The sequence below is a fragment of the Bufo bufo genome, chromosome 6 (genome assembly GCF_905171765.1).
Source record: "Bufo bufo chromosome 6, aBufBuf1.1, whole genome shotgun sequence".
NCBI classification, from domain to species: Eukaryota; Metazoa; Chordata; class Amphibia; order Anura; family Bufonidae; genus Bufo; species Bufo bufo.
Genome location: NC_053394.1, coordinates 33579874 through 33602275, shown reverse-complemented (window position 1 = coordinate 33602275; position 22402 = coordinate 33579874). Strand labels below are relative to the sequence as shown.

Genomic DNA, 22402 nt, shown 5'->3' with positions numbered 1-22402 from the left:
CATGGCAAAGGCTAGAGGAGTTCAAGAAATCAATGTCCTCTTGGGTAATTCCAGAAATTAAACATCTCACGAAGGCTTCATCCTTGATTATATGAGACATTTAGATTCCTACTGGAAATATAATTGATTAAAGTAAATGTTATCACAGGTAAGCTCCAACACTTTATACTTATTGTGGTGTCATCTTAGAGAGGAAGCATTACGAATAATAATTGCAACCTAAGAATGTAAGATAACGAAAAATGTACTGAGGGAATATGGCGATGAGAATTAATGATAATTACTGTTCTTGGTAGGTTCTTGACTACAAATGCACTGGATATTCTGTGCTACCATATTCTTCAGATCTGATACCTAATCCCCTCCACTTTTTTCAACTCCCAGAAACATCCAATCATAGACATTGAAAGCATATTAATTCTAGAGCCTCCTTTGGCTCCTTTCTGAGCTGTTCCCCCGGTACATTTTGTTGTCTTTGTAGGGTGATGATCTATTTCACCATTGACAGGTGACAATGGTAGCCAGACATGGTAATTTTTTTGTTAGGTAGGGTTGGTGTTAGAGACCCAAAAGTTATTTTAAGGACTATTGTTGTGTCTGGCAACAATATATATTTTTAGCGCAACCTGCGCTAAATAGCTTACAATTGTTTGGCCGCTGCAGACAGGGACATTATCTGCGCTACATCTCCAGTATAACGTTTACGCATCCTAAATATCAGTGACATTCAGTCAAATTTTTTCGCTGCTGGTGGCTGCAACATTACATGCGCTACATCTCCTGTATAACATTTGCACATCCTAAATATCAGACATTCAGTTTAATTTATTTCCGCATACACTTACAAAACATGCGCTAGTGTACGTGTGACATACTTGCAAGCATATATACCATTTAATATGCAGAAGGCGAGCAGTAAGGGACGGGGAAGTGGCCATGCTGCTGATGGTGCACGCAGAGGCCGTGGCCCTGGCTGAGTCAAAGAAACACACTCATCCACGATACCTAGCTTCATGTCCCAGTTTGCATAGCGGCACAGGACACCACTCTCGAAGTCACACCAGTGCGACCAGGTGGTCGGTTGGATTGCAGCAGATAATGCTTCCAGTCGGTTAAGCACCACCCTGTCTTCCACAAAGTCCTGTCTCAGTAGCCAAGAGTCTGGTCAACAGAATCCTCACCCTGATCCTCCTTCCTCCCACCTGGCGCTTTTTTTAAGGAAAGTGCAGAGGATGAAAGAATTGTAATTTGCAACCTGTGCCATATCAAAATGAGCAGGGGCGTGAACACTATCAATCCCACCACCATCAGCATGAACCGCCACATGGCATCAAAGCACCCTAATAGGTGGGCCGAACACCTGGGTCCACAATCAGTGTCTGCGTGTCACACCACTGCCTCCTCTTCCCCTGTGTTACGTGCTGGCCAATCCCCTGTCCAAGACACAGGCCCGGATGTCTCCCGCCATGCACCCGGACCTTCGCAAGCACATCAGCTAGCACATCCACTTCTGTGTCCCAGCGCAGCTTACAGATGTCCATAGCCATAGCACTAAATGCGCACCTTTCCAAATTGCTGGCCCTGGAAATGTTGCCATTTAGGCTTGTGGACACTGAGGCTTTCAACAGTCTGATGGCACGATCCCTTGTTACTCAGTCCCCAGCCGCCACTATTTTTCCTGGTATGCCACCCCCGCCTTACACCAGCATGCATGCCGTAACATCACCCGTGCCCTGACCACAACCCTGCAGTTATTGGGAAGGTCCACTTAACGACTGACACATGGACAAGTGCTTGTGGCCAGGGACGCTACATTTCCCTGACGGCACACTGATTGAACATTCTGGAGGCCGGGAGCGAGTCGTACCCTTCGATGGCACAGGTGCTACCGATGCCAAGGATTGCGGGCCCTACTTCCATCAGGATTTCCGCCACCACCTACATTAGTGGCTGCACTCCCCCCCCCCCTCTCCTCCTTCACCTCCTCCTCCACTTCCACCTCTAAATTATCATCTTGCAGCACCAGTCAGCCATCAGTCAGTAGCTGGAAGCAGTGTAGCACTGCAGTGGGAAAGCGGTAACAGGCCGCACTGAAACTAATACGTTTAGGTGACAAACAGCACACCACCGCAGAGCTGCAGCAGGGTATAAGGGACCAGACTGAGCACTCAACCTAGAACCAGGCATGGTTGTGTCTGATAATAGCCATAACTTGGTGGTGGATTTGGAGCTCGACAAGCTCACACACATACCATGCCTAGCCTGCGTATTCAATTTAGTGGTTCAGCGGTTTCTCAAAACCTAACCCAATTTGCCTGAGCTACTGGTGAAGGTGCGCCGCATGTGTGCCCATTTCTGAAAGTCATCTACAGCTGCCGCCAGTCTGGCAATGCTGCAGCAGCGCTTGAAATTGCCAGCTCACCGACTGTGGTGCGACATGAGCATGCGCTGGAACTCAATGTTCCACATGTTGGCCAGGCTTTGTGAGCAGCAGAGGGCAGTAGTGGAATACCAGCTGCAACATGGTCGTCGCCTTTCCAGTCAGCTTCCGCTCTTCACAAGCGACAGGTGGGCATGGATGTCTGACCTCTGTGAGGTTTTACGCAACTTTAAGGAATCAACACAGATGGTGAGCGGCGATGCCGCTCTTATCAGTGTAACCATCCCACTTCTGTGCCTACTGAAACGATCGCTGCTCAAAACGAAGGAGGACGCTTTGCATGTGGAAGAGGGGGAAATGGGAGAAGACAGTACACAGGGTGATAGCAAGACCACCCTCCGTTCATCTTCTCAGCGCAAATTGGATGATGATGAGGAGGAGGAGGAGCAGGAGACGGTTGCCTCCGCTACATAAGGTAGAACCCACAGCAGGTTTATTCCATCTGTTCAGCGTGGATGGGCCGAAGAGGAGGAAGAGGATGAGGAGATTGAGAGTCATCCTCCTGATGAGGACAGCGAAGTTTTGTCTGTTGGGACTCTGGCACACATGGCTGACTTTATGTTATGCTTCCTCTCCCGTGACCATCGAGTTATACGCATTTTGGCCAACAACGATTACTGGTTGTTCACCCTTCTCGACCCCCGCTACAACTTCTCTTCTCTCATTCCTGTGGTGGAGAGGACTAGCAAAATGGTGCAATACCAGAAGGTCCTTGTGGAAAAATTCCTTTAAAAATTTCCACCTGACAACGCTGGCAGCAGAGTACGTAGTTCCTTGGGCAACCGAGGAGGGAGACAAGGGGAACACACAGCAGTTCCAACAGAGGCAGGGCAACACTCTCCAAGGCCTGGGACAGTTTCATGACACCCCGCCAGCACCCTTACCCTGATGCGTGGCCTAGTGTCACAAGGAGGGAAAAGTTTTGGAAGATGGTGGAGTATGTAGCAGACTGTGACAGCATCCTCAATGATCCCTCTGTGCCTTACAACTATTGGGTGTCCAAGCTGGACACGTGGCACGAACTGGCGCTCTACGCCTTGGAGGTGCTGGCCTGCCCTGCTGCCAGCGTTTTGTCAGAGCGGCTATTTAGTGCTGCTGGGGGCATAATAACTGATAAGTGCATCCACCTGTCAACTGAAAATGCTGACAGGTTGACTCTTATAAAAATGAACAAGGCCTGGATTGCCCCTGACTTCTCTACTCCACCAGAGGAAAGCGACTGAACATAAAAGCACTTTAAATGTGGCTTTTATGGTGTATTGAATACACTATATTCCCATGCACCCCTTCCACCACAAAAAAGGGTATATGGTTCAATCTTCCTTTTCTCGTCCTCCTCCTCCATCATATCAACATGCTTATTAGGCTACCCTCGCTTCTAATGTTTTAGAGGGTCATCTCAGCAGAAGGCCCTCAACCATAATTTTTTCGATGGTCAGCTCAGCAGCAGGCCCTCCAACATAATTTTTTCGATGGACAGCTCAGCAGCAGGCCCTCAACCATAATTTTTTCAATAGTCAGCTCAGCAGCAGGCCCATAACCATAATTTTTTCCATGGTCAGATCAGCAGCAGGCCCTCAACCATAATTTTTTCCATGGTCAGATCAGCAGCAGGCACTCGCCCCTAATGTTTTAGAGAGCCAGCTCACCAGCAGACCCTCAACCATAATTTTTTCGATGGACAGCTCAGCAGCAGGCCCTCAACCATAATGTTTTCGATGGTCTGCTCAGCAGCAGACACTCGCCCCTAATGTTTTAGAGAGTCATGTCAGCAGCAGACCCTCACCCCTAATGTTTTAGATGATCAGCTCAGCAGCAGTCCCTCGCCCATAATTTTTTCCATGGTCAGATCAGCAGCAGGCCCTCCAACATAATTTTTTTCGATAGACAGCTCAGCAGCAGGCCCTCAACCATAATTTTTTCCATGGTCAGTTCAGCAGCAGGCCCTCAACCATAATTTTTTCCATGGTCAGATCAGCAGCAGGCACTCGCCCCTAATGTTTTAGAGAGTCAGCTCACCAGCAGACCCTCAACCATAATTTTTTCGATGGACAGCTCAGCAGCAGGCCCTCAACCATAATGTTTTCGATGGTCTGCTCAGCAGCAGACACTCGCCCCTAATGTTTTAGAGAGTCATGTCAGCAGCAGACCCTCATCCCTAATGTTTTAGATGGTCAGCTCAGCAGCAGGCCCTCGCCCATATTGTTTTAGATGGTCAGATAAGCAGCAGGCCCTCGCCCCTAATGTTTTAGAGAGTCAGCTCACCAGCAGACCCTCAACCATAATTTTTTCAATAATCAGCTCAGCAGCAGGCCCTCACCCCTAATGTTTTAGATGGTCAGATCAGCAGCAGGCCCTCACACCTAATGTTTTAGAGGGTCACCAGCAGGCCAGCAATCATAATTTTTCAAGGATATGTATGATGCCCTCCTTTATGTGTAATAAAGGGTGTATTGGAGTGCCGGTTCCTTGTAATTTTTGGCAGCCCTTTCACTTAGTGCATAGGCTTTATGAGTGTAGGAGTCCCACTACCTGAACAATTGTACCACAATGTGAATGAGACCCTCCTTTATGTGATATACAGGTTGTATCGGAGTGCCTCTTCCTTGTAATTTTTGGCAGCACTTGCACTTTATATACAAGTAAATATACAGGAAAGAATGTTTCCTAACAATTTTTCCTCTAAAATCGATTTTATCTTCGGTTTTGTGCGTATTATTGTCAGTCTGTAAAAGTGGCGTACTACTCGGACAACATCATTCCCAGCAGTGACCTGGGAGTCCAAGATGCATCCAGACATCCTCCCCATGCTGTTCCCGAACCATTTCAGTGGTGTTTCCATCAATTTCTGACCTTTTCCTATGAACCAGACACCCTCCCCTCTTCAGAGAAGGGGGTGCCTGTTTTAATGCTCGGGTTCTCCCATTGACTTCCATTGTGCTCGGGTGCTCGGTAGAGCAGCCAAGCATCCCGAGGTGTTCTACTCAAGCACCCGAGCACTTTGGTGCTCGATCAACTCTACCACTAGGGTCAGATACCATAGGTGCTGTTTCCAGCTCTGGGACCCATACCTATCTCCAGAACGGGCACTCAAGAGTGAAGAAGAGCACACTCTTCATGTGCTGCATGCTATCCATTCATTCTTATGGGAGTTCTGAATAGAGATGAGCAAAGTTATAAAAAAAAAATATTTGGCAGCTTCGCCGAATTTCACAAAAAAATTTGATTTGTTACAAATTACTTCGTCACGAATCGCATTCCAATAATGGCGGTCATCTGGCAGCTATTATAGGGGTATTAACAACACTGGGTGACAGTATTGTATAGTGTCACAATTCTGATCACTACTAGAGATGAGCGAAGTTTTTTAAAATTCAATTCGGCTGCTTCGGCGAATTTTAGAAAAAAATCCGCTTTGTGACGAAGCGCCCCCCATCATTTTACCCCTCAGAAGTCGAGTTCATAGCTGATCGCTGCATCTTATAAGAATAATACGGTGTATAATTAAAAAAAATATATATAAATACTTACCTGATCCATTTGCTCTCGAAGGGCCGGCGGACGCCATCTTGCTTGAAGGTCTTGCGTGAAATCTCGCGCGGCCCGGGATGAGGTCATCATACCGATGGTGTTGAGCAGCCTGACATGTTTCAGGTATGTTGTAGAAATGGCTTATCTGCTGAAAGCCTGATACGCTTGTCCAGTTACCTTTGAAGTTCTTGCCACTAGCAAGTTCCAGATCATCACCCCTGCCCATTTATATCAATACCGGACGGCTTATCAATGAACTTCATTACAAAGGACTGATAACAGTAACAACCATGTAACTATGCATGGAGAGAATTGTGGAATTTGAGTCCTCCTTCCGAACCTTGTAGCATCTTATCTGCTGATATGTGCTGTTACGTGAATGTATTCTGACAGCTGGCAAAGGAAAAAGAGATGATAACCCAACATCCATCAGGGTTTCCCAAACTATGGCTCTCCAGCTGTCGCAGAAATATTATGCCAGTCGTGCACTCTCAGGGCACCAGAAAGTTGTAGTTTTGCAACACTTGGAGCACCACAGGATGGGAATTATGGACATAGATCCTCTTAAAAGCTCTAGATACCTTTGACATGGAAAATAGGATTTTTAGATATGTCAGTGGTCACCTTTAGAAAAAAAAAGTTGCACTAATTTTGCATTCTTCATTCATTTTCAGACTCACTGAAATTCTGTTTACAATCTGCTCCTAGTTTGTAGTTGTGAATGTGTCCCTCCCAGTAAGACAAGATGGATCTGTGTGTCCAGGATGCTGCTGCTTTCCCCCTACATATAACAAAGAATACGCCGCCTCTAATAAATCCAAACCAACATCTTCAGAATTAGTTTCGCCTACATACTGCCATGTGTTTCTTTTCTCCCCTATTTATAGCCTGCGTGAGCTGCACTCCTTGTATCTCCCGCCCCATTGTCTGTGTACAACCTCTTCCCCCTCCCTGCTGCTATTTCTAACACTAAGAGAAGGGAGGGCAGAAGAAGTCATCAGGAACAGGAGCAGAGCTCTGGTGGAACTATGTCAGATTCTGCACCACCAGCAGCAAGGTGAAGGACTTACACATACTCTGCAGAAGCAAAATGATAAGAAATTGTTGCTGGACTATTTAGACAATTGCCTAATTTTGCAAATACACACACAAATTTTTTTACTACAAAGGCGTCCATAGCCTTTATTTACAATAATGATGAAATCCTGCTACTTAGGGCTCATGCACATGAACATTTTTGCACCGCATCACGGAGGCGGACCTATTCATTTGAATGGGTTCGCAATCCGGAAGGTGCGGAACGGAGGCAGGTGCTTCCGTGGGTTTTCTGTCCGTGCCTCCACACCGCAAAAAAGTAGTGCATGCAGTAGTAGTGAATGGGTCTGTGTCCGCATACAGTGGCCCTACGGTCGCAATTTGCGATCCGCAGCACAGGCCCGGATGGCACTCGTGTGCTTGAGCCCCTAGTGGAAGTTTGTGCATTCAGATATTAATTGTCATTATTGCTCAATTTCATATCTATAGTAGAATATGTTTGACACTGGCTCTTCCACACTAAATACTTGTACTTTAATACAGTCTTTGTTCCTCAGATTTCACCACTGTAGCAGCCGTCATTTATTTTTCAGCTCAAGTTTAAAAGTATGGGAACTCACAGATAATCATCAAAGTGTAGTTTATAAAATCCAGCATGGTTTGTGTGCGGTGCTCTTCGGGCTGGTAATTCAGACACTCTCTGTTTTGATGGGGTTTACATGCATCTGCTATTTACTATGTATGTGACCACGGTGTAAAGCATGGCTGATGGGTTCCAACCCTCTGCCCTAATAAATCGTGATGCTGTCAGAAACAATTATTTTATTCTGTGCCTTTAGATTTACCGATTTACCACTTTTCTGGGCGTGTGTTTTTCTTTCAGATGCTTTGAAGGGCTTTATTCTAATGTGAAAAAAAAGTAACACAAAGTATTCAGAAACCCAGCAAAACACAGAAACTCATGGTGATAACTAGGGACTTATTCAACCAAAGCAATTCTACCCCGACATTCACCTCATTATACATGATTTGCAGATGGCTCCATTCACACACAGCTTTTTGCCAGCTGATTTTGCCATGGATTCGCACAAAAAAAAGGTTGGCAGCAGCCGACTAAATCTGCCTTCCATTGATTTCAATGGGAGGCTGCGCTGCACTTTACTTGGCTGTGGTTTATAGCTGCGACCTTGCCAAGAAAGTGCCTGCCGTTTCTTGATAAAAAACTGTGGTGGGTGTCCACTTGTTTTTTAGCTCCATTTAATGCTTCTAAACTGCAATCAGGCATGCGGCATTCACACTGGAAAAACCACAGTGAAACCCTCCTCTTCAATCTGCTGCTGGGCCTAACACTACAACTCAGATTTTGCAAACTTTTAAATAGTAATTTTTTTAAAACGGGGTCAGAATGGCATAGAAAATTATGCTTCTTTTGTATGCCCCAGACATACAGGAAATGACTACTCAGTCAGTCAATGGCCACAACAGTGACCTACCTCATCCGGTGAGTGCCTAAGCAATTATTTCCAAATGAAAATGGAGACCCGAGAACCATTGGAAAAGGATCGGTGGGGGATCACTTCTTTTTTTTTTTTTAAATAAACAATTGGATAACTCCTATAAGATGAAAAGTTCTACTACAGGATAATGACAAATCTGACGCTAAGCTAGGGCACCTGTTGTCTCTTCCCACGGACTATGGAAAGGAGATGGTGCATTATTACTCCAATGCACCTAAAATAAAAACTAAAGCAACTTATCGAATACTCTTAAGTTCACATTTCACATTGTTTTGCGTGTACAACTCCTATACAGACTCCAAACAAATCCTGCAGTCATATTCTCATACGTTTGTCTTCTTGCTAATAACATTTGTTACGTTACCTAGAAGTAGGAGATGAATGGAATAAGTAAAGCAGCAGGATCAGACTACAAAGGATTTGTTTTGTAGTCTGTTGCCATGGTGATGCCTAGGTCTGTTTTTTAATCAAGACCATTTGCTATAGCTCATTATTTCCTAAAAAGAAACATGTCAGAACATTAGATGGACTGGGGCAGACTGCTCTTTCTATGGCTAGCTTTTGAATTGAAAGGGCATGAACGAGTATTACAGGGACGGCCACCTTTTTTTCAGTAACCAGTGCTCGGTTTCCCAACGGCATGGACCCGTCTCCTGCTATCCCCCTCTTAATGGGTCCAGCTGCCAGGCTCACTCTGCTTGTCCTCTTCATTCCTGCTCTTAAAGGGGCTAATCTTCAACCCCGAGATGCTTAAGGTGCCTTCCTCTGTGGGAAGGTTCCTAAGTAATACAGTAAGTTGTCTAGCTTGTTATTTCCTTGCTAGGGTGTGCTGGATTCTGTTATCTGCCTGACCTTTCCCTGACTTCTGTATTGATTCTGCCCCGATCTTGGACCTTTTACCATATAACATGTACTCTATCTGCCCTTACTTGCCCTATCCCTGACTGCAATTTTGCCTGACCCCCTTGGTGCCCTTCACCGGTGTCTCTGACCCCCGTGGGTCAGCTGTTAACTACACAGAGACTACTCCAGGAGGTAGCGGCCTGGTGGTTCCCCTGCAGAGAAGTCCAGATCCTTGTAAGTGTGAATACCAGGAGACTGCCAGGTTAACACTCTTAGGTTTAGCCCAAGTTGATTAACGCAGTGGTTACGCCCCTGCTGCCATGACAATGAGGTTAGAAAAATATGACTGCTTTCTTCAAGAACAGCGTCACTCTTGCCCACGGGCTGTCTGATTTTGCTATTCATGTGAATAGTGCTTAGCTACCATATCATACACAGCCTATAGACAAGGGTGTCCCTGTTTCAGAAAGAAAGCAGCTATGTTTGCCTAACCTCATGTAACCACTAGAATATTACTTGAGTGTCATCTTCCTAATATCTCCAATGTGGTAGACCACCAAGGGGAAAGCATGAGTTGCATCTATTCACAGGTTCACAAATTCACAGATGCTACAGTAGCTTTCAGACTACCTAAACAATTTTGTCAGTCTTTAGGTAGAGGGTGCAAACCGCATTTAGTATGGGAGGTCTGTCAGGAGCTTGGCATGCAACCTACGGAGACCCATCAAAATTCAACTAGTTGGAATAAGATGTTTACTTGCCATTTATAGGGAGTCTAAGCCTGAGGAAACTATCACCTTCCTAACTTGAACTAGGAGGGCAAAAATGGGATTTGGCCCGAAGTCTATATTTGTGTTGCAAATCCCAGACAAGGTCAATTCTAATGTTCAGATGGGGCATGAGTGCATCCTTTAATAATATCTGCTGGAAAACTGGACTTTGGCTTGGCCTTCTGGCAGAAGACTTAGAAGGTGTGGACCATTTTTAGTGGTAGCAGACCACACATTAATTTCTCCTTTATGCCACCGAGATGGATGAATATTAAAATGTAATGAACTGACAGACAAGCTGGTTGGAGCTGTCACTCCTGGATGTGCCCAGCTGGCCTACTTCAGTCTGGAGGCTCACAATAGCATGAGTGTATTGCCTTGTCAGCACTACAGATCAGCTTGTTCAAGACGCAGGTAATGAAAGCAAGACTTTATGAAGCGCTGACCCATGAACAGAAATTTGCTTATTTAAATAAAAGGGTGCACATAGCAGGCGAGAGCTCTAAGCCGTATCGAGCAGACACCCAGATTTCATTAACTCTTGCTAATCCAATTTTTTTTTTTATAACACATGCAGGCACAAGTCTATGGGAGCCTACGCACAGTCCTTGTAAAATTTAGAGTCCAAGGACACTTAAATATCAATGTATTTATTTTTTGGGTGGAAATTTTATATAAAAGTGTAGAAAATGAAAATAATGTATTAGTGACCTGGCAAATAACACTTATTTTTATAATAAATTATAACAATGAAGCAGTTGCGGCCATCTTGATTGATACCACCACTCCAGCGCACTGGCCTCAGTGATGACGTCACCGGGTCCGGTCAGCATGATGACGCAATGATGTCATCACGTCACCATGCGAGAATTAGCATGGTATCTTCAATCAAGATGGCCTCGCCACGGACAAATGGATGAGGTGAGTATGTTTTTTTTAGTTTTTTAACCAGATTAACTCCTGAATGGCCTCAATTGTAGCATCAGATGCCGCAATCAGCGTTGAACGAGGCATCTGAGGAGTTCAATGATGGGGGGCAGCATGATCGCACATTCCCCGTCATTGTAACTGCTACAAAAAAAGGAATGCAGTTCGTGACGAAGTGATTTGTCACAAAGCGAAATTCGGCAAAGCAACCAGATCGAATTTTTCATAACTTCGTTCATCACTAAAAATAACATAAAAATAAAAAAATGACTAGAGTAAAACTGTCACCACATACCTTCATAGAAATCCAAGTCTAGTGTTTGTTGTGCCCTGCTCTTTGGATTCAAACCATGTTTCCACTATGCCAATCGGTGCCTGAATTTTGCAGAAATCCTAGATTTTGTAATATAAAAATTAACTGCCTGGTGCAACAGGGACATTACCATTGCACCTCATTGTACAGAAAGCCCCACTCCTTATCTCAGCCAGCCCACCGGCACACATGTGAGAAGACCATTACATCTCCATTGCCTGGCCCTGTCACTCCAAGCTGGGGGAGTGGGGGAGATGGGGTTGACTGAGATAAGTAGTGGGACTTTCAGTGTAATGAGGTGCAATGGTGATGCCCTTGTTGCACCAAGCAGCTAATTTACATAAGACTAAATCAAGGGTTTCTCATGACCGTGGGCACCGATTGAGATCAGTGGGGGTTCAACCTTGAGAACCTCCACTAGTGCTAATGGAGCGATGGTGGAGCACGCATGATGCTGCTACATTCAAGTCTACGGGACTGTAGAAGTGAACCTGAGAACAACACTTGGCTCTTTCCGGCAGTCCCATGCGCATCCATCACTTTGTTTACTCCATGGACTCTGGAACTCCATTCTTGTTATTGGTGGGGGTCCTAGCTGTCAGACATCCACTGATAAGATGAGATACTTATATTTCCCCAAATGCGCTACCTCTTTATTCAAAATTCCAGACTAATTTATTTGATAATATATGTTCATTAGAGCTCACTTTACCCGACTTAATAAATTATATAATTTTGAATTCCTGCAGCCACCACTAGAGGGAGCTAACTCCATATGGCTTCATAGCGTCAACCTCACTGTATAAATCTTGAGCTCCCCCTAGTGTCGGGAAGCACGGGAAGCAGGTCAATGCTGAGTTCCCATATTAGTCCCATGCCCAGCCTGCTTGAGATGACAAATCGCAGCTATAAATCTGTGAAGGTTCTCATTCATATACGTCATGGTTAATCAGCATTAATAAGTCAGAGCAACTGGGCTTATTGTAGTTTTTTTTTTGTTTTTCTTGAAGACATTTCGCTAGTGATCTGACTGGCTTTTTCTCGTGATGGGTCTAGTAGTTTGGTGGACAAACCAATTGTGTTTTGGGGCCATCTTCACCTTCAATATCTCACTATAAGCTCAGTTTCTTAAAGAAATAGTCAGGAAATATTGATATTGCCCAAGATAGTTAGTTCCTTTAGAGCCACAATCATTTTATATTCGTATTCACTGAGATCTCACAGTATGAGGATTTCCTATAAGTGTGAACTCAAGAAACAAGACACTTAGCCAATTCATGAGGTAAAACGGGAACATGATCCAAAATTGTGGGCAATGTTTTAAGTGGGATCTACTATTACTTTCCTATAAATCCTTGGTAAAACATGGTCATGGACCACAGGAGAGCAAACACAGGCTAGTAAGGACTTTCTGCCATAATTTTGTGTGTTCATTTACATTGGATTTACAGTGGTTGGGCCACACACCGCAAAGAAAAAAAATTATAGGATACAGTAATTTTATTTTATTTTCAAAAGGAATTTTCTGGGACCATAATATTGATGGATCTACACTTAGGAGAAGTGGTGGTCTGACTATAGGCAACCCTGCTGAGCTCCAGCCAGAGCTCCAGCCAGAATCAGTCCCCCTCATTACTTACCAGCATAGCCCCATACTTTTTGTAGTGGTTGTGCCTGGTACTGCAGCTTCATGAATGGGACTGAGCTATTTCATTCAGCTGATTGATGGGAGTCCTGGTAGTCAGACCCCCAAGTGATCTGATATTGAAGCACTATTCTAAGGATAGCTCATCAATACTGTGGTACCATAAAATCCCTGTAACGTTTCACAAATTTTAAGGCAATCATGTGATTCAAAAACCTTATAGTTTTCTCTTTAGCCCCAGGACAGAGCCTAGAGATAGCTTTCTGAAATCTGCCAACAGGGTACTGACTATATTGTAATCTGTCATAAAGATGGCTAACCTTAAAGTTAGATAGGGTGATAAAAGCTATAGGTTTTTTAAAAGGGGTTTTCCATCTTCGGGGCCTTTAGAGCCAATGTCCCCTACTGTGTGCTCAAAAAAAAAAAACTTTCTTAGTTCCCCAGTTGAGCTAAGGTCCCCATAGTACCCCCATAATTTGTGCCAGTATAAAATACTCCTATATAGTGCCCTAAGTAGATTCCCCAATAATGCTCCTCTCCCCCTTCCCCATAGTGCCCCCATAACGTGGGCCACTATGAAATGCCCCTATAGTGCTCATCCCCACCCCCATAGTGCACATATAATTTGTGCCAGTATATAATGCCAATATATAATGCCCCCCAGTATGGTGCCCCCCATAATGTGCCACTGTAAAATGCCCCTATAGAGTGCCCCAAATAGATCCCCCCATAAAGCTCCTCACCTCCCTTCCCCATAGTGCCCCTATAATGTGTGCCAATATAAAATGCCCCTATAGTGCGGATCCCCACCCCCATAGTGCACATATAGTTTGTGCCAGTATATAATGCCAATATATAAGATACTGGAAAGGAAGCAGTGGCGCAGGAGCAGGATTGTCCGGAACAACTGAGATGTATGGCCTTGTCAATAAAGCGGCAGGGGGACACCCTGTATCAGGTGCAGAACTCTGCTTGATGAGACAAATTCTTACAAATAGACTCGCTCATCTCTAATCTGTAGCGATCAGCTATATTTGTGTCGCAACCTGTCAGTAAGTGTTTATTTTTACTGCAGTGCCACCACAGGAGAAGTGAAGCATTACACCATGCCAATTAAAATCAATCAGCTTTCTGTGTAATGCAGGACAGGAGTATGAGAGTATGAGAGACGCTCCAGTATGAGAGACGCTCTTTTTTTTTTTGTAGCTCTCTAATTTAGGCCAATTACTGAAAAACAAAAGAAAGTGACAGTGACAATAGCACTTGGCTACAGTCCTCCTACTCAGGGCCCCGAGGTCATAACAGTGTACCTCATCAGATACATGAGAATATCAGATCTCTTCACAATAACTAGAAAACCAGCTAATCCATCAACAAGCTAGCACAAAGAGAGGGAGCATTACTTAATGTACACCACGAGAAGCTTCACTCTCACCATTATGTAATATTTTGGCACATCGAACGAGGCTTGCAAAGCACTTTGGGCTTTCCTCCTCCCCCCTTTTAACTTAAAACAGAATAAATTACTTTCAAGATAAGGAAAATAGACAGCAACTCTAACACTTGGTTACGTAGGCACTTAACTTTCCAGCGAGACTGACTTATTTATTTTCTTGAATCCCTTCCAGTTCTACGGATGCGCATTAAAGAGGTGAAGACCGAGAATGGAGATCTGAAGCTCATAGCGGCCCAGAAGAAGAAGAAAGTGCTAAAAGCTGGAAAACTCAAGAGGAAGGAGTTCCGCAAACTGGTCTTGTACATTAAAAACGCAGTGGAATGCCAATGTCCTCAGCTGGACAACCTGAGCGGAAGCTTTCTTATCATGGGCCGCAAGGTAGAAAACAAGCTTTTGCTCACTGCCATCCATAAATGGGACAAGAAAAGCAAAGACATGAAGTACGCGGTGAACTTCATGTTCTCCTACCCATGTTCCGAGTCCATTTCCCATGGTGGACACATAGGATCCTTCCGCTAAGGTCCATATCTGGAGAACTTTCCCTGATGCCTTCACCCTACCAAATGGACTTTATATTTTTAGCAATAGCAGTAACATAGCATACTCGGCTTCAAATAAAGGGTTACTAGGGTAGTCATACCGATGGAGATGGCTGAGAGGGCGAAGAACGTGACCATTGCAAGTCAGACACGGGAGGTAGGGAAAAGAACAGACTTTGAATGCAGAGCTGCGATTGGAAACACAATGTACGAGGTTTAAGAAAATGCCTGGACCAATAAGTTTAAAGTCTAACATTATCACGCTGGTTAAAAGCTGCAGTTTATCATTCCCTTAGGCAAAATGTATTAAGGCTTAAGCCGGCGGTGGCTAAAGCAGAATATTGTATTTACAGGAAAGCGGCTGAGTCGTGACTGGGCGAACGTTCTCCAATAAATTATAGCCTGACGTCAGCTTCTTGTGCCAGGAAACTTCACTATATGAATATATATATTCACAGATAAAATATATGAAATGGACATTATTATTTAGTACTGCCTATATGGATTTCCTTGAGTTGGTGCTGTGGAACATGCTGTATATCTACTGGGGTGCCAGGAATAAGAAGTGTTGGTGGGTCCAGCAGTTGTGAGGGACCGTTTTCCACTCAGATGCCAGTTGATGGAATTATAGGAAGATAAAAGGGTCAGTTGCACAGAATTTTAATATTGATTGCCTATCTTCGGGATAGACCATTGAAAGACCATTGATAGTTTTGGCACCGAAACTACACAGTTTTATCCATTGTGTTGTAGTTCCGGTGCCAACTTCTGGCACTGGGACAGCTGATCAGTGCTAGATGTCAGACCCCCTCCGATCTGATATCGATAGGCCATCAATATTAAAATCTTGCATAGCACCTTTAACAACCTAGGACCTTCTACCAGTCCATGTCCCCTCAGCGCCTCCAAGACATTCCCAGTAGCAAGACATAGGAGTTTTAGTACTTTGTAACTACAACAACATAAATAGGGTGGTCTACCATGCATGTTTATTATCTTAGGGATATGGAAATAAGGAGCTGCCATATACCACTGGCATCACTTAACTTTTGCTTAAAAAATTGGGCATCTTAAAACCCAATGCACACTGCTTTTGCAGCACATGGGTACCTCCGACGTATGCCATTGTTTAGGCATACAGTTGCATGCATTGCCCGTAGGCTCCCATGATGAAAAAATGGATACTGCATGGTAGATGTTTTTCTGCTAGATACAATTGAGTACTCTATATAGCAAACAAAAAGTTATACCAGTATACAGATGTGTCCTTCCTTACATCTCCTCTTTTCTCCTCGCGTGTCCTTCCTTACTTTTCCACTTCACTCAAAATATCCCAAGATAAGTGGCCCAAAATGACCTGGATTTAAAAAAATGTTTACTTACTTGCAACGCCCTACACAGTAACACAGATTAAAAAATAAAAATTAGTCATCTTGGGATATTCCGAGCCAAGAAGAAAGGTAATAATGGACATACGTAGTGCTGAGATATCAGAAGGAAGTGGAGTACAGTGGGGACTCCAGCATCATTGGAATGGCAACAGCAGGAGACCAACGACGGGAGTAAAAAGTTGCTTTTTTAACACTTGATTTTTTACATTTGATGTCCTGTCCATGGTAACCCTTTAAAGCTGTCCACTTGGAAGAAGCTGCTGAGTTAGAATGAGCCAGATACATGTGTCAAAAAGAAGTAGTCTTACAGCAAGACTTAAACTGGGCGCCAGCCCCATCTCGCTACAGAAATGTCAAGTGCTGCTTCACACCTTTTCCCTTCTAAAACAAAAGCCAGTATTGTTTGCCAACATTGCATTCTCGTGGAGAAGCATTTGGTGCATACAAGCAAAATATACCCGTAACACAAGGAACAAACACATCTACCAACCATCATTATTGACATTTTTAGAAAATTTAAAATCAATCTTTGCACCACCATTGAATTACCTGTGGAGAAGGAAAGCCTTTTTAACGCACGCAATGGACCCAACACAAGACCTAGGGACTTCCACTTTGATATTTAGACCTTTTAATCAAAACAGTAGCTTAGAAGACAGTGTACACAAGCAAAACATACCTTCAACACAGGGGACAAAAACATCTACATATCAAACATCAAAAAAAAAATCACATTTTACATAAAGGGTTAGATGACATCTGGTTTTCTTGCCCACTGCTTTGGGGTAAATTACCCCCGATGGTTACACCTGGGTTAGTGAGTAATTAAATATGACAAAGTGCAAGTGTACCCACAAGTACTCATATAAGTACTAGGTACTATGGCCCTTCAAGCTGATGCTTTAGGCAAGAAACTAATCTTTGGACATCAGAGTCTGTTGTTCTCCTAGGAAAAAACGAGTGCCATAAGCCGTGGACCAGTTCTCCTTCATTGTTTGATGATGTTGAGATGCTTGTGCAGAAGAAGAGGCCTACACAAGTCCACCCAGAGGAAGGTGGTTAGGGTCAACTTTAGCTGAAACCTCTTTACTCCAACTCACCATAGCAGCCACAGAGATCACTAGTCTCAATAAAGCTTTCCTCTATCTTATGAAGCCACTGTGTCTAGTAGACAATCAAAATTGCCTTATGCTTGAATGTAATACATACATTGGATTATAACATTGCTATTTTCCTACTTGGCTCCTTCTGTCTCTTTCCCTGGTGACTCCATGTTGACGGAGCGGCATTGGTCTAGAATGTTATTGTAAGGGTTTGTACTGTATTTCTACAATGTGATTGGTTTGTGATGAATGTAATTATTTAAAAAGGGTAACATTGTAGCCATTATTTTAATTTTTGCAAGGCTTTTGTTGATTGTACTCCCACTGCTCGGAAATTTATTTAATTTGTGATTTAAAGCCAGTAAGACATACCAATGTGTTGATGGGCAAAAGCTCTACCTAATTTCAGTGGAAGTTAGCTCCATAGAAATGACCAAAACACCACCCCTACAAATCATGCTGGGATTTTCCATTCGAGTATGAAGGGTTCCATTTAAGTTTGTTTCCCACCCTATTATGTGTTAATTTTGCAGTTCCTCAGGGGAGGGGACTCCTGCACAGATGATTGCTCACCCAATAACAAAGTGGGGAGGGGACAAACGCCTAATGCCGATATTTTTAGCAAATTGCTTGAAAAACATATCCCACCAATGCTGTTCTTACGTAACATTTCTCTAATAGAATCTAATAAATAAACCCATAAGATACGGGATTTATTCTACCCCATACAGAAGATGGTTTCTCGCGATCTATGTATCTTATCCGCTGTACCCTCCACTTCCATGCATGTTCACCACCACATTGGTCTTTCTTATAAAAAGTCTGCATTGTACTTCACAACCGACTCTGTCCCTTTTACAAAATAAGTTTAATCATGTAATATTGTGTGACTTTATCAAGTTTTAAAGTAAATTATTTCATTTGCTAAAACATCAGGTGGTCTCTCTTTGCTTGGTATACTTTCCATAATGATGGCCCATCAAAGAACTCATCGTGGACTAGTCACTGCCCATGCTGGAGTAGTTTATTGTAGATCTGAAAGGGACAACTGAAAGGAACATAAACCATACAAAATCATCATAAAAGTAGCAGCAGTTAAAGGGCATCTGTCAGCACATTTGTCAGTACCTATGACACTGGCTGACCTGTTACATGTGCGCTTGGCAGCTGAAGGCATCTGTGTTGGTCCCATGTTCATATGTGCCCGCATTGCTGAGAAAAAGGATGTTTTAATATATGCAAATGAGCCTCTAGGAGCAACGGGGGCGTTTCCGTTACACCTAGAGGCTCAGCTCTTTCTGCAACTGCCGCACCCTCTGCACTTTGATTGACAGGACCAGGTGTGATGATGTTTTTACTGCCTGTCCTTTCAATCAAAGTGCAGAGGACGCGGCAGTAGCAGAGAGAGCAGAGCCTCTAGGTGTAATGGTAACGCACCTGTTGCTCCTAGAGGCTCATTTGCATATATTAAAACATAATTTTTCTCAGCAGTGCAGCACATATGAACATGGGACCAACACAGATGTCTTCAGGTGCTGAGCGCACATGCAACAGGTCAGCAAGTGTCGCAGGTACAAATCTCAGCTGTTTTTGGAAGTCCCATAATGTAGCTCAGCCAGTACTTGGCTATTTTTGGAACTCCCATAGCGGTAAACAGAGGGTGGCCATGCAAGCATGGCTGCTCTCTGTTCACTTCAGGGGCCCCTGTCCTGGAGATAAGAGCAGGTCCCAGAGGTGGGACCCACACCTATTTGACATGAATGGTATATCTTAGTAATATGCCATCAATGTCTGAGATGGACATACCCCCTTTAAGTATTCTGGCTTGATCTGTTCCATATATAAAAGATCCTACTCTGATGTGGGGTGATTTTAATTAACACACTTAAAGGGATTATTCCATGACTAATGTAAAACATGAAAATATAGGACATAACAATCTCTTTCTAACGAAGCTAGAACCAGCCCTGTACCTCACATGGATCCAGAGATCTCCCCATTCATTGCTCTGCTAGATTTATATCAACTTTGCAGCTCAAGGGGAGTGTCCTTTCTGCTACAGCTCAGGGGGGCGTGTCTCAGCTCTTCCTATCACAGCTCAGGAGGCAGTTGAAGGATGAAACTGAGCATGTGCGGCCTTCTCAGTGAGCAGGTCAAAGAAATATGTAAAAGAACAAACAGCAGGTGGCGCTATACAGATACATTTTATTGAATAACTCAGTGACTATGCAAAATTTTTAATTACATGCAATTACAAAAGTATTCAGATCCAAGTGCTGATTTGAAAACTGTAGAATATAACACGTTTCACAGAAGCTTCCTCCGTTCTGTATTACAGGATTGTCAGAGAAGAAGCAATCACTATCCGCGTGACATACTGTCCTATGGTACATGTCCCAGACTTAAACAGAAATAGACACCTGTTAGGCTAAAATGACTGGACAGATAACACAATTGCAAAAGTCTCTACAGATACATTGTTCTTACCTATGACAGAATGTTCGGCAGCAGATTGTGACAATGTAAAAAGTACAGCCTGCCAGAAGAAGCAGTAGAAAAAAATCTTCCCTTAAACATTTTAAATACTTAAAGAAGCACTACTTAAAAATGCTTTGTATAAGGAGGTGGCGTTACATCACACTGTACTTGCTCTGCTATCTAAGGGCAGCAGTGGTCACTCACATTGAAGAAACTCAGGGTATTCCTAGGTGATGCATATTCAGCCTATCTTCCTTGTCTCCTGCTTGTGATAGGTTTTCCACTGTCAGCTCTTATAAGTAGGAGGCAGGGGCAAGCAGCATGAGGCTGCATCTCATAGTATACACTGGAGATACTGCACACAGCGCTCACAGATAGTATAGACAGGCAGTTCGAGTCAGGGGAGTTTTAAAATGCTGAAGCTAATTGTATGGACTTATGTAATATCATTGTACTCTTGGTCTTTTCTTTAAAGGGGTTTCCAACCTTGGAGTTTGCAGAGTCTCAGTGTATTCCTAGGTGGTGCATATTCAGCCTGTCTCCTGCTTGGAATAGGTTTCTCACCATCAGCTCTTATTAGCAAGAGGCACGAAAAAGCAGTGTGAAGCTACATCTCATAGGATGCACTGGAGATACTGCACACAACATACACAGATACAGATGTAGCAGGGTTAACACTCAAGCTTTTAACTCAAATTTCTTAACTCCTCGTGTTATCTTGAAACAAAAGCCATTGAAAAGCAATTGAAGGTGTTTGTTTAACGCATTTACTTTAGAGAACATATCTCATAAAGCATGAGTGTTAACTCTACTACATCTGTAGTATTCAGTAGACAAGCAGTGTGAATGAGGGGAGTTTTATAACTCTGCAGCTAATTGTATGGACTCCCTAAATATCTTTGCACTATTGATCTTTCCTTTATCCAATCTATGCCAGAAGCTGCTTGGACTTGCAGGCAGAAGGCCCTAATTATCCCAATACATGGAATGTCACAGGCGGTGTCATCACAATCCTTGTGGATATGACATGTCTGAGGTAGAAAACAGCTATGTTATAAGGGCACACTAAAAGTTATGTCAGGGAATTGCATTATAAGTAATCGGCTAGTATAATGTTATTATTGGAATACACTCCCTTAACGGAGATCGGATGCGTCGCGTGTGCATTGCGGGAAACCCGCGCAAGTGCGCGTGCAATTTCAGTCAGTTTTGACTGTGATTGCGTTGCGTTGTTCAGATTTTATCGCGCGGGTGCAATGCATTTTGCACGCGCTTGATAAAAAACTGAATGTGGTAGCCAGACCCGAACCCAGACTTCTTCACTTAAGTTCGGGGTTAGGTTAGGTGCTCTGTAGATTTTATTATTTTCCCTTATAACATGGTTATAAGGGAAAAGAATAGCATTCTTAATACAGAATGCTTACTAAAATGTCGATTCAGGGGTTAAAAAATATAAAAAATTAACTCACCTCATCCACTTGATCGCGCAGCCGTCATCGTCTTCTTTCTTCTTCTTTCAGGGCCTGCAAAAGGACCTTTGATGGCGTAATCGCGCTCACCTGTCACGAGGGTATCAAGCCCACCCGGGGTCAGGAGGTCGCAGCGGGTGGCTGCGCGCTCTATATCTAAAGATCACGTTGTTTCTTAGTGATTGTTTTCTGTGTTTGCCTTGCTATCCTTTTTGTCTCAATCAGGGATCCGTAGCTTCTCCTCCTCAGCTGTTTCTTGTCTGCCACTCCCAACCTCCTTATATTCTCCCCTCACTCTTCTCTAGTTGCCAGTTATAGAGCTTCCTGCCTGGACATCTATACTGACCCACTGGAGTTGTGAATCCTGGTTGTCGTTCCAGAGTGCTACCCTCCGGATCCCTGTTGGGCTTCTTGTTGTCTCCCGTTGTCGCCCACCTGGGATTATATGTTGAGTTTGTATTGTCTGTCCTTCCCTTGGTGTTTTCCTTTAGAGCTAGTGGTGCGGACTAGTGTTCCCACCGCCCTGTTCACTATCTAGGGCTCAGCTTAGGGAAAGCCAGGGCTTTAGGCATGTGATCGGCGTACGGGTGAGGAACCCGTCTAGGGACGTCAGGGCAGCCAGGTGCCAGCCGCTAGGTGAGTCAGGGGTCACCACCTTCCCTCTCACTTGGGCAGGGCCTTCCTTGTACCCTCCCTCTGTGTCACGTATGTGATAGCCACGCCGACCGTGATATCACCACGTGGTGAGAGCGGTGACATCAGCGCAGGTGCTGCTGAATGAAGATAGATTTCTATCATCATTCAGCAGGACCTGCGCTGAGGTCACCACGCTCACCGCGTAGTGAGCGCGATTACGTCATCAAAGGTCCTTTTGCAGGTCCTGAAAGAAGAAGAAAGAAGACGATGACGGCTGCGCGATCAAGAGGATGAGGTGAGTTAATTTTT

General features: G+C 44.0%; 2 protein-coding genes across 2 annotated transcripts in view; one reads left to right on the top strand and one right to left on the bottom strand.

Annotated features, from left to right (window-relative positions):
* Window positions 1-15771, top strand: part of SFRP5 (secreted frizzled related protein 5) — a 74197-nt gene extending 58426 nt beyond the window's left edge. The window contains exon 3 of the mRNA XM_040436630.1: window positions 14650-15771. Within this exon, the coding sequence (XP_040292564.1) occupies window positions 14650-14996 (347 nt within the window). The 3' untranslated portion in view covers window positions 14997-15771. The remainder of the gene's footprint in view (window positions 1-14649) is intronic.
* Window positions 1-22402, bottom strand: part of GOLGA7B (golgin A7 family member B) — a 292087-nt gene that overhangs the window by 249665 nt on the left and 20020 nt on the right. The gene's annotated exons all lie outside the window — the stretch shown is intronic.